Below are 12,197 nucleotides of genomic sequence, written 5' to 3' on the forward strand. Positions count from 1 at the left end.
CATGTGGAGTTTGTTTGCAGTGGCTGGAGGCCCTGGTGCACCCATTCTCTTCCTCTCTATTTCTTTCTCTGTCCTTGCAAATAAGTAAATAAAATGTTTTTGAAAATATTAAACAAAACCCTCAAAAACAACAACAAAAACAAACCAGTAGATCTGATGTTTGTTTGCAGTGGCAAAGGCCCTGCTGTGGGCACACATACACATCCGTACATTCACACACACAGATAATTAAATGAAAAAAAAAATGACAGGAATAGGAGCTGGAGAGATGGCTTAGCAGTTAAGCGCTTGCCTGTGAAGCCTAAGGACCCCGGTTCGAGGCTCGATTCCCCAGGACCCACGTTAGCCAGATGCCCAAGGGGGCGCACGTGTCTGGAGTTTGTTTGCAGAGGCTGGAGGCCCTGGTGCACCCATTCTCTCTCTCTCTCTGTCTGTCACTCTCAAATAAATAAATAAAAATAAACAGAAATAATCAGAAGGAGGATTTCATTGCTATATATTGAGGAACTTCACTTAGTTGTTATCCATTCACTGTGAGAGATTGAATCCCTGACACTTACCAATGTGTTACTGCCATTGCTGGATGCACTGAAGGGATCAGTGGTTGAAGTGGCAAAAGGATCAGAATCAGAAGTCTGCTTAAAGAAGCAATCAGATGCAAACGGATCTGAGCCTTTAAAAGGATCACCACCAAAAGGATCTACAGGAAAAAAAAAGAAAAGGAAAAAAAAAAACCCAGAGACACTAAACAATATAAACTACACAATCATTTACTGCCCTATCTCTGAAACAATTCTCAACTGCTACAGAACCTTTTTTTGTTTGTTTGTTTTGTTGTTTTTCAAGGTAGGGTCTCACTCGAGCTCAGGCTGACCAGGAATTCACTATGTAGTCTGAGGGTGGCCTCGAACTCATGGCAATCCTACCGCTGCCTCCCAAGTGCTGGGATTAAAGGCATGCATCACCATGCCTGGCCTTGGGATATGTTTTATAATCATGGAAGTTGTTGATAAAAAAAAAAGTTTGAAAAGAAAAAAAAATGGCCACCTTTTTTTTTTTTTTAAAGACTTTATTTGCACACGTGTGTGTATGGGTGCATCAGGGCCTTTTGCTGCTGTGAACAAACACCAAATACTTGTGTTACCTTTTGCATCCAGCTTACATGGATGGCTTGGGAATAGAACCCGCAACTGGCAGGTTTTGCAAGGAAGTGCCTTTAACCACAAAATTATCTTTCCAGACCCTATGTTACTTTTTATTTCACAGATTCCTTTGTGATGTTGATAGTCTTTTAAATTTTTTAAAAATTTTTTATAAGTAACAACTTCCGTGATTGTAAACAATATCCCCTGGTAATTACCTCCCCCCCTCCCCGGGCTTTCCCCCATGAAACTCTACTCTCCATCATATTGATAAAAGAGTCTTTCACCTGCTAAACTTATTATCATGGAACTTTAAGGGATCCAATTTTAGGCTCTTTTATCCTATGCTTATCATAAAGGAAAAGAACTTTTTACTCACAGCCATCCTCCTACTTCTGGCCCCTGAGTACTAGGACTGAAAGCGTGCACCACCACGCCCAGCTGACCAGAACTTTTCAACGCACTCCTCTCTCTGAGCTCTAGGCTGAACGTCTAACACTCTGGTGCAGATTAGGGAGGCAGAACTAGATAGTGAACAAAATGCCCTTTCTTCTAATGAAACATCCCACAAAAAGGATAGCCTGAAAAACCCAACATCTAGTAATTAATTCTTCAAGGTGTTTCCTCTTCCCTCTATTTTTGGCCTTATTTTTTTAAAAATTTTTTTAAAAATTTATTTATTTGAGAGCGACAGACACAGAGAGAAAGACAGATAGAGGGAGAGAGAGAGAATGGGCGCGCCAGGGCCTCCAGCCTCTGCAAACGAACTCCAGACGCGTGCGCCCCCTTGTGCATCTGGGTAACGTGGGACCTGGGGAACCGAGCCTCGAACCGGGGTCCTTAGGCTTCACAGGCAAGCGCTTAACCGCTAAGCCATGTCTCCAGCCCTGGCTTTAACTTTTATTTATGTATTTGCACTTGTGCATGCAAGGGTCTCTTGTCACATCATTGCAGACGTGTGCTATTTGCGCCATGTTTTGCATCCAGCTTACATGGGTGGCTTGGGAACCGAATCCAGGCTGTCAGGCTTTGCAAGCAAGTGCCTTTAACTGCTGCACCACCTTCCCAGGCCATTTTCCCCATATATATATATATATATATATATATATATATATATATATATATATATATATATATATATTTTTTTTTTTTTTTTTTTTTTTTTTTTGGTTTTTCGAGGTAGGGTCTCACTCTGGTCCAGGCTGACCTGGAATTCACTCTGTCGTCTCAGGGTGGCCTTGAACTCACGGCGATCCTCCTACCTCTGCCTCCCGAGTGCTGGGATGAAAGGCGTGCGCCACCACGCCCGGCTCCCCCTATTCTTACAGTCTTAATTAAGTTAAATAATGTTCTAACCCTCTAGTAGTGTATAGATTCATTATACTCATCTAACCTTTAATTAATACAGAGAGATCAGAGTTAATGTTACTAAAAACAATTAAGCACTGAAGGTACGGCTCAGTGGTTAAAGGTACTTGCTTATAAAAGTCTGCACGTTGGGCTGGAGAGATGGCTTAGCAGTTAAGCGCTTGCCTGTGAAGCCTAAGGACCCCGGTTCGAGGCTCGGTTCCCCAGGTCCCACGTTAGCCAGATGCACAAGGGGGTGCACGCGTCTGGAGTTCGTTTGCAGAGGCTGGAAGCCCTGGCGCGCCCATTCTCTCTCTCTCCCTCTATCTGTCTTTCTCTCTGTGTCTGTAGCTCTCAAATAAATAAATAAAAAATGAACAAAAAATATTTATAAAAAAAAGTCTGTAGTGTATAGATTCATTATACTCATCTAACCTTTAATTAATACAGAGAAATCAGAGTTAATGTTACTAAAAAAATTAAGGCCTGAAGGTATGGCTCAGTGGTTAAAGGCACTTGCTTATAAAAGTCTCCACGTAAAAGCAGAAGTGCAAAGTGAGGCATGCATCTGCAGTTTATTTAAGTGGCAGAATCTCGTTACATCCACTCTCTCTCTCAAATAAATAAAAATATTTTAAAATAAAAATAAAAGACTATTAAGATTATTACTTTAGTTATTTATTTGACAGAGAAGGAGGGAGAGAGAGAGAGAGAGGAGAGAGAGAGAATGGGCATACCAGCGCCTCCAGCCACTGCAAATGAACTCCAGACGCGTACGTCTCCTTGTGCACCTGGCTAACGTGGGTCCTGGGGAATCAAGCCTAGGTCTTTTGGCTTTGCAGGCAAATGCCTTAACCACTAAGCCATCCCTCCAGCCCTATAATTTTTTTTTAATTCCCTGGGAGGGAAGGGGATAAAAAGGGAAGCTGAGGGCTGGAGAGATGGCTTAGCAGTTAAGCACTTGCCTGTGAAGCCTAAGGACCCCAGTTTGAGGCTCAATTCCCCAAGACCTATGTTAGCCAGATGCACAAGGGGGCACATGAGTCTGGAGTTTGTTTGCAGTGGCTGGAGGCCCTGGTGCTCTCTTCTCTCTCCCCCTCTATCTACTTGTTGCTCTCAAATAAATATATAAAAATAATCAAACAATTTTTTTTTAAAAAAGGGAAGCTGACATTGGAGATGTAGCTCATTGGCACAGCACTTGTCTAGTATGTACAAGGTCCTGAGTTCAATCCCCAACAGCACACACACAGTAAACCTAAGTTTCTATAGCAAATTTACAAGACTCTAACCACCCTGAAAAATGGCAGAGATATACAACATGTTACTATGGCTTTAGAGCACTCTAAAATTGAACAAAAAGCTCGCTTCCTGTAAGTAACCAATCTGTGACTGCTCATTTCTAAACATTGCCTAAGGTGTGCAGGCAGAGCAAAATTAAGGCTAAGAAGGAACTCAGCAACATACTGACCAATTTTCCCAAAAGGGTCATCCTTGAAAGGGTCACCTGTGACAAAACAAGCAGAAATCATACATTATTCTCTGTAAGGGTACCATTAAGAAGTGTGTATATACATAGCTATTTTATTTACTTTATCTATCTACCTATTAGAGAGATTAGAGCGGGAATGGGCAGCCCCAGGACCTCCAGCCACTGCAAATGAACTCCACATACATGCACCACTTTGTGCATCTAGCTTACGTGGGTCCTAGGGAATTGAATCTGGGTCCTGTGGCTTTTGCTGGCAAACGCCTTAATGGCTAAGCCAGCTCTCGAGCCCGTAAGAGGAATTTTTAAAGTAAAAGTAAAGAAAAAAAAAATTCAAAAGCTCTACCTCAAAGAAAATAAAATTATGGATGTATTCACCCTAGGAAATACTTAAAATACAAAAAAAAATTAAAGCTGAACTCAACACACCCCATAAAAAGGAGCAAATGTTAAAGAGAACCAAATATATTCATTCTTGGTTACAAGATATTACAGATGATGGAGAAGACAGGCACATAGCAAGATTTTTTTTTTTTTTTTTTTTTTGGTTTTCCGAGGTAGGGTCTCACTCTGGCCCAGGCTGACCTGGACCTCACTATGTAGTCTCAGGGTGGCCTTGAACTCATGGTGATCCACCTACCTCTGCCTCCTCAGTGCTGGGATTAAAGGCATGCGCCACCACACCCAGCTCAATAGCAAGATTTTACTAACAAAAATTCACTCTCTGGGGCTGGACAGATGGCTTGGCAATTTAGGCACTTGCCTGCAAAGCCTAAGGAACCAGGTTCAATTCCCCAGGACCCATGCCAACCAGCTGCACAAGGTGGTACAAGAGTCTGGGGTCTGTTTGCACTGGATAGAGGCCTTGGCATGCCCATTCTCTCTCTCAAATAAATAAATAAATAAATAAATAAATAAATAAATAAATAAACAAAATATTTTCAAATGAAAAAACAACCCTCATAGCTAGAGAGATTGCTCAGTTGTTAAGGCACTTGCCTGCAGACCTTAACAACCCAGGTTCAATTTCCCTGTACCTAGGTAAAGCCAGATGCACAAAGTGGCATGCACATCTGGAGTTTGTTTGCAGTGGCTGGAGGCCCTGGCATGCCCACTGTCTCTGTCTGTCTTCTAGCAAATAAATTTTAAAAAAAACTTAAATATTTTATTTATATGTATTTATTTGACAGAGAGAAAGAGGCAGAGAGAGAGAGAAAGGGAATGGACATACCAGGGCCTCCAGCCACTGCAAACTAACTCCAGACACATGCGTCCCCTTGTGCATCTTGTTTATGTGGGTACTGGGGGAATTGAATCTGGGGTCCTTTGGCTTTGCAGGCAAGTGTCTTAATTGCTAAGCCATCTCTCTAGCCCCATAATTTTTTTTAATTAAAAAATTACTCTATACCATGGGATTTTTTTTATAATCATAGAAGATATTAACAAAAATTTGAAAAATATTACTCTATTATTATTTTTGTTTGTTTAAAGAGGTCAACTCTTTGGGCCACTTCTGCTATGACACTGATCAAGTTATTTTGCCTGTGTGCCTACTTTGCACATTGCTGCTTGTTTGAGATAGGCGCGAGTCCCACAGCCCTGTTGCCTGGAACTTGCTATGTAAAGCCAGGGTGGCTTCATGCAACAACGAACCCCCTGTCTCTCTTCTAGATGCTGGAATTGCAGGTGTGTATCACATGACTGGCAGTAGTTTCTCATCTTTTTTTTTTTTCTTTTTGGTTTTTTTGAGGTAGGGTCTTGCTCTAGCCCAGGCTGACATGGAATTCGCTGTGGCCTCGAACTCACGGCAATCCTCCTACCTCTGCCTCCCGAGTGCTGGGATTAAAGGCGTGCGCCACCACGGATGGCTAGTTTCTCATCTTTAAAACCAGTGCCAAACTTGGTTTTCACAAGGTAATTTTGGGACTAAAATACAGTGCAAAAGACCTCGGACACAACACAATATGTGACATAGCTTACACTGTCATTGGACATTTTATTTTATCAGAATTATGTTTCTTCAATAAGACAGAAATTCCTTAAGAAGAGGGAGTCACACTTCTGATTCTCGTTCTCAACCCTCCCCCATACCCAGACGGGTTCTCACCACTTGCAATTCTCCTGCCTCAGGCTCCCAAGTGCTGGGATTGTAGGTGCGGGAGTCCATGCCAGCCTGATGTTGGCATTTTAGTAAATAACCACTGGCTGACTTAAGACTGTTTAAAGCTCCACTGCTGGTCTGTAACATCTCTTTCATTTTGGTCCCTATTCTGAAGAAACATGCTCTTAATCAGAGGCTCACAAGGCATAATGTGGAGGAAATTAAAACTAGCAAATTTAAGAACAGAAACTGCCTTTCCTTTGAGGTAACATGTATGCTCTCATAACTGAAGCCCTAATTCTTGTTCCTTTTTTTTGGTTTTGATATTATTATTTATTTATTTGAGAGAAAGAGGGAGAGAGAGAAAGGGTGTGCCAGGGCCTCTAGACACTATAAACAAAGTCCAGATGCCTGTGCCACCTTATGAATCTGGCTTACGTAGGTCCTAGGAATTGAACCTGGGTCCTTTGGCTTTGCAGGCAAGTACCTTAACCACTAAGCCATCTCTCCAGCCACCACCACCCCCTTTTTTTTAGCTTTTCCCAAGTAGGGTCTCACTCTAGCTCAGGCTGACCTGGAATTTACTATGTAGTCTCAATGTGGCCTTGAACTCACAGTGATCCTCCTACCTCTGCCTCCTGAGTGCTGGTTTTGTAAAGTAGGATCTTACTCTAGCCCAGGCTGACCTGAAATTCATTACGTAGTCTCAGGGTGGCCAAGTGATCCTCCTACCTTTGCCTCCTAAGTGCTGGGATTAAAGGCGAATACCACCATGCCCAGTCCTGAAGATCTAATTCTTTTTTTTTTTTTTTTGAAGCCCTAATTCTTACATAGTTCATACATTCAGAAGCCTCTTCATGGGTTAGCATACAGAAGAAAGATACTTACTGCCAACAAAAGGATCAGACTGGAAAAAGTCCAAGTTTGTATCTGTAACTGGATCGGTCAGTGAACTTGATTCTCCATTAAATGGATCATCCTAAAAATAATTTTTAATTAAAACAATTTTGGGGGGGAGAACCCAACTTTTAAAGGTAACATTTAAAAATAAAATAACCCACATCCAAGATCATACACATGCTTTAAAAAACCAACAAATATTGCACAGCCTCCAAGAATGTGAGACATCAATGATAAGAGTATTTAAAAATAAAAAAAATATATTTTTACCTCTTTTGAGGGCTTGTCCTGGTCAAATCTGGGACAAACGTTTTCACTAGCAGCTGTGGCCCCCAATTCATTGTCATCAGCCGTATCAGAAGGTGGTATTTCAGGACTGCTTCTAGCCTACCAACAACAGTATGTATGTAGAGCCACATGCACATTGGAGCCAGGACCTCACACATGCAAGCAAGAGCTCTGTCACTGAGCTACGGCCCAGCCCTGCCTGCAAGACTATTATCACACTGTCTTCACCCTCTACTTTGGGAAAGGAAGCTGAGAAAAAAAAAAAAAATTATTTTACAAACAACAAAAAGATTCACTAGAATGTATTCATTGAAGGATTTCTTTTCTAAAATCTTTCTTAGAAAAATGGTGTCACCATGCATCAAAACCACAAGCCCAAAGGTAACAGGTCATCTTTACTTCATTTAAACATTTTTGGTTTTATTTTTATTTATTTATTTGAGAGTGACAGACAGAGAGAGAAAGAGGGAGAGACAGACAGAGACAGGCAGACAGAGAATGGGCACGCCAGGGCCTCCAGCCACTGCAAACGAACTCCAGACGTGTGTGCCCCCTTGTGCATCTGGCTTACGTGGGTCCTGGGGAAAACAGGGTGGAACTGGGGTCCTTAGGCTTCACAGGCAAGTGCTTAACTGCTAAGCCATCTCTCCAGCCCTCTTTACTTCATTTTTGTTGCCGTTCTGAGTAAGGTCTCACTCTAGCCCAGGATGACCTGGAATTCACCATGTAGTCTTACGGTGGTCTTGAACTCACGGTGATCCGCCTACCTCTGCCTCCTGAGTGCTGGGGTTCAAGTGTGCGTCTACTATCACGCTAGCTCTTCACTTCCTTTTTACAAGATCCTGACACTCCTTTCCCCCACTCTAAGCCAGACTAAGGCTCCAAGTTTTTAACTCAGTCTACCTGTTAAAGCCTGCTTTTTTTCTAAACTTTACCTTTTGATTATTTATTATTGGTTTTTTTTTCTGTTTGTTTTTAAAATATTTTTATTTATTTGCAAGCAGAAGGTGGGGGAAATAGGTGCACCAGGGCTTCCTGGCACCACAAACACATGCACTCCACCACGTGAGCCACTTGGTGCACCGGGCTTTGCGGAGGCACTGAGGAACGGAACCCGGGCTGGGAAGCCTTGGCGAGCGAGTGCCTTTGACCTCTGAGCCAGCTCTCCAGCCCTAAAACTCTTTCTTAAGGTCTTCCCTTCTTCTCCATCCTTCATTGCGAGTGAAAGAAATATATACAGCATAATCTGTTTCAGACTGCCACAGCGGACCTCCAATTGCCTCCCCACTTCCAAGATGGACTCTTCCAACCTACCTTCCTTACACTGGCCAAAGTCACTTGTCATAGATCTGCGGGGTCAAGATCCTTCAGTGGCTTTCCACTGTTTTCGGGGTTCGGATTATCAGGTCAAAAGGTGTGAAAAGGACGGTAATCTGTTTTATACCACCCTTATGTATGTAGGCAGAATCCCATCACTTGCCTTTAGGGCATGACAGAATGTAAAATGATATTCATGACCAATGTCTACACACACGGAAGCCTGTACAATTCTGGATGCTTCATCGGTCCCCTCGGCACCTTCTCATCACCCTTTTGTAAGTGTATAAATTTAGGCTGAAACCACTCACACAGACAAGATGCCACCCAGTAGTCTCTTAACATACCTCTACGTAGCTCCCACATTTTTAAAAAGTAAATTTAGAGCCGGGCGTGGTGGCGCATGCCTTTAATCTCAGCACTAGGAAGCAGAGGTAGGAGGATCGCTGTGAGTTCGAGGCCACCTTGAGAATATAGAGTGAATTCTAGGTCATCCTGGGCTAGAGTGAAACCCTACCTCGAAAAACAAAACAAAACAAAACAAAACAAAAAAGTAAATATAATCATGTTACTCTCTTCTTTTTTGGGGAAACACAGTTTTACCCGGTAGACCAGGCCAGCCTTGAACCTGTGATCCTCTTGCCTCAGCCTCCCGGGTACTGAGATTACAGGCATGAGCCATCACATTCGCATCATGCTGCTGTTTGCTTAAAATTCTTTAGTGGGGGCTGGGGCTGGAGAAATGGCTTAGCGGTTAAGTGCTTGCCTGTGAAGCCTAAGGACCCCGGTTCGAGGCTCAGTTCCCCAGGTCCCACATTAGCCAGATGCACAAGGGGGCGCACGCATCTGGAGTTCGTTTGCAGAGGCTGGAAGCCCTGGGGCGCCCATTCTCTCTCTCTCCCTCTATCTGTCTTTCTCTCTGTGTCTGTCGCTCGCAAATAAATAAATTAAAAATTAAAAAAAATTCTTTAGTGGGGGCTGGAGAGATAGCTTAGTGGTTAAGGTGCTTGCCTGAGAAGCCTAAAGATCTTGGTTTGATTCCCCAGGTCCCACGTAAGCCAGATGCACATGGTGGCACATGCATCTGGAATTTGTTTGCAGTGACTGGAGGCTCTGGAGTGCCCAGTCTCTCTGTGTCTCACATAAATAAATACCAATCTTAAAAAAAAAAATTCTTCAGTGGTTTCTCACTGCAGTGACACAAATCCCACAACGCTTCAAGATGAGTCTTTTTTTTTTTTTTTTTTTGGCTTTTCGAGGTAGGGTTTCACTCTAGCCCAGGACAACCTGGAATTCGCTATGTAGTCTCAGGGTGGCTTCAAACTCAGAGATCCCCCTACCTCTGCCTCCTGAGTGCTGAGATTAAAGGCAGGCACCAAACACGCCCAGCTAAATTTCTTATTCTGTGGCCCCATCTAACCTAAATGCCACTTTTCTTTAGGTATATACCAGCTCACTCATGGTAGAGGCTTTAGAATCTCTAGTTCATCAAATCCAGCAAAGGACATGTATGTCTATTCCTTTGATAAATTACTGAAGTAAGGCACATGCCCACATGAGCCTTATTTCTTACCATTGTCCTCCCTAGAAGGCCAAGATATCCCTTAAAAATTATGATTTTTACATATCACCTTGCTAATGCTGTTCTCTTCCAAGAATGCACCACCTTCTTCTTACTCAATCCCTTCTCACTTGTCAAAGCTCACTTTTAAGGCTTTCCTTACAAAAATCGTTTTGGTGTTGTTGTTTTTCAAGGTAGGGTCTCACTCTAGCCCAGGCTGACCTGGAATTCACCATGGAGTCTCAGGGTGGCCTCGAACTCACCGCGATCCTACCTCAGCCTCCTGAGTGCTGAGATTAAAGGCGTGCACCGCCACACCCGGCTACAAAAATCTTTTTTTAAAAAAATATTTCATTTACATTATTTATTAGAGAGAGAGAAAAGAAGGGTGGGGAGAGAGGAAGAATGGGCATGCAAGAATGGGCAAGAGCCACTGCAAATAAACTCCAGATGCATGTGCCACTATGTGCATCTGCCTTACGTGGGATGTGGAGAATTGAACCTGGGTCCTTACGCTTTGCTGGCAAGCACTTTAACTGCTCGTCATCTCTCCAGCCCCTAATCTATATAATTTTTAAATTAATTTTTTTGTTTTATTTTTATTTATTTATTATTTGATAGCAACAGACAGAAAAAGAGGCAGAGAGAGAGAGAGAGAGAGAGAGAGAGAGAGAGAGAGAGAGAGAGAATGGGCACACCAGGGCCTTTAGCCATTGCAAAGAAGCTCCAGACACATGCGCCCTCTTGTGCATCTGGCTAACGTGGGTCCTGGGGAATTGAGCCTTGAACTGGGGTCCTTAGGCTTCACAGGCAAGTGCTGAACGACTAAGCCATCTCTCCAGCCCACTGACCTATGTTTTTATTCCTTCTAAAAACCTTTTCAAGGGCTGGAGAGATGGTCCAGGCTGACCTGGAATTCACTATGTAGTCTCAGGGTAGCCTTGAACTCATGGCAATCCTCCTACCTTTGGCCTTCATAGCGCTGAGATTAAAGGCGTGCACCAACATGCCTGGCCACCCTAATTGTGTTTTGTTTCATTTTGTTTTTCCCATTTGTGTTTCTTTAAACACACCCTAACCAAGTGTGACACACTTGTAACCCCAGAATCTGAAAAGTAGAAGGAGGAGGATCAAGAGCTCAAAGACAGCTCAGCTGCAAGAGGGAGCTAAGGCCAGCCTGGGCTTCATGAGACAAACAAACAAACAAGCCACCACTAACAACAATAACAACAGCAACAAACCCCACCAGATAAATAAATCCATCTATTTTTAAAAAAGCAATTAAAATTAAATTTCACCATTAGTTGAAACTGATGAAAAAAAAGACCGCTCAAGTGACCTCACATAAGGCATGGTTAATAGTTTATGTTATTTATGTATGATGCCGACACATTTTGGTCTGTGTGGCAATCTGTGAAATCACGGCAACAGGAGACTCACCGGCGACCCTTGGTGCATGGGCTCAGGTTCTAGGTTGCCCTGGACTTCCTCGTGTTCATTCAAGTTGGCCGCCTCACTGCTGCTGGGGCTGAGGCTGCAGGAGTCTGCAGCACCGTTGACCAGAAGGCTGTGTGGGCCGCTCCACAAGTGTGGCTGGGTGTTAGGATGCTCCGCCTCTTTCATTTCCATCAGCCTCATTTGCATCTATGAAAACAAAGAAAAGGAGAAACACAAAACACAGTTTACACTGGAAATCGTAACATCAAAAGAGCTACGTGCCTAGACTAGTTAAGTCAAGGATGAATTTGCTTCCAATCACTAGAAACCTCCAAGAAGCCCCTTACTTAAGAGAAAGGAGCTGGGTGTGGTGGAGCACGTCTTTAATCCCAGCACTGGGGAGGCAGGGGTAGAAGGAATGCCATGAGTTCGAGGCCACCAAGACTAAATAGGGAATTCAGGTCAGCCTGGGATACAGTGAGTCCCTACCTTGAAAAATGAGGGGGAGAGAGAGAGAGAGATGTTTTCAGGGTAGTGGATGAGGTGCTGACAGGACAGGAGAAGGAGGAGAAGCGCTGGCTGACACACGGGACAGGTGAGGAGGAGGAGTACACT

At 43.3% G+C, this 12,197-nt stretch overlaps 1 protein-coding gene across 1 annotated transcript in view; it reads right to left on the minus strand.

The window, feature by feature from the left end:
* Positions 1–12,197, minus strand: part of Eps15 (epidermal growth factor receptor pathway substrate 15) — a 131,141-nt gene that overhangs the window by 19,999 nt on the left and 98,945 nt on the right. The window contains exons 16-20 of the mRNA XM_045139170.1: positions 11,586–11,789; positions 7,250–7,366; positions 6,968–7,058; positions 3,961–3,996; positions 561–700 (exon numbers count right to left, since the gene is read on the minus strand). Coding sequence (XP_044995105.1) covers positions 561–700; positions 3,961–3,996; positions 6,968–7,058; positions 7,250–7,366; positions 11,586–11,789 — 588 coding nt within the window. The remainder of the gene's footprint in view (positions 1–560; positions 701–3,960; positions 3,997–6,967; positions 7,059–7,249; positions 7,367–11,585; positions 11,790–12,197) is intronic.

Source organism: Jaculus jaculus, chromosome 21 (assembly GCF_020740685.1).
Source record: "Jaculus jaculus isolate mJacJac1 chromosome 21, mJacJac1.mat.Y.cur, whole genome shotgun sequence".
Lineage (NCBI taxonomy): Eukaryota > Metazoa > Chordata > Mammalia > Rodentia > Dipodidae > Jaculus > Jaculus jaculus.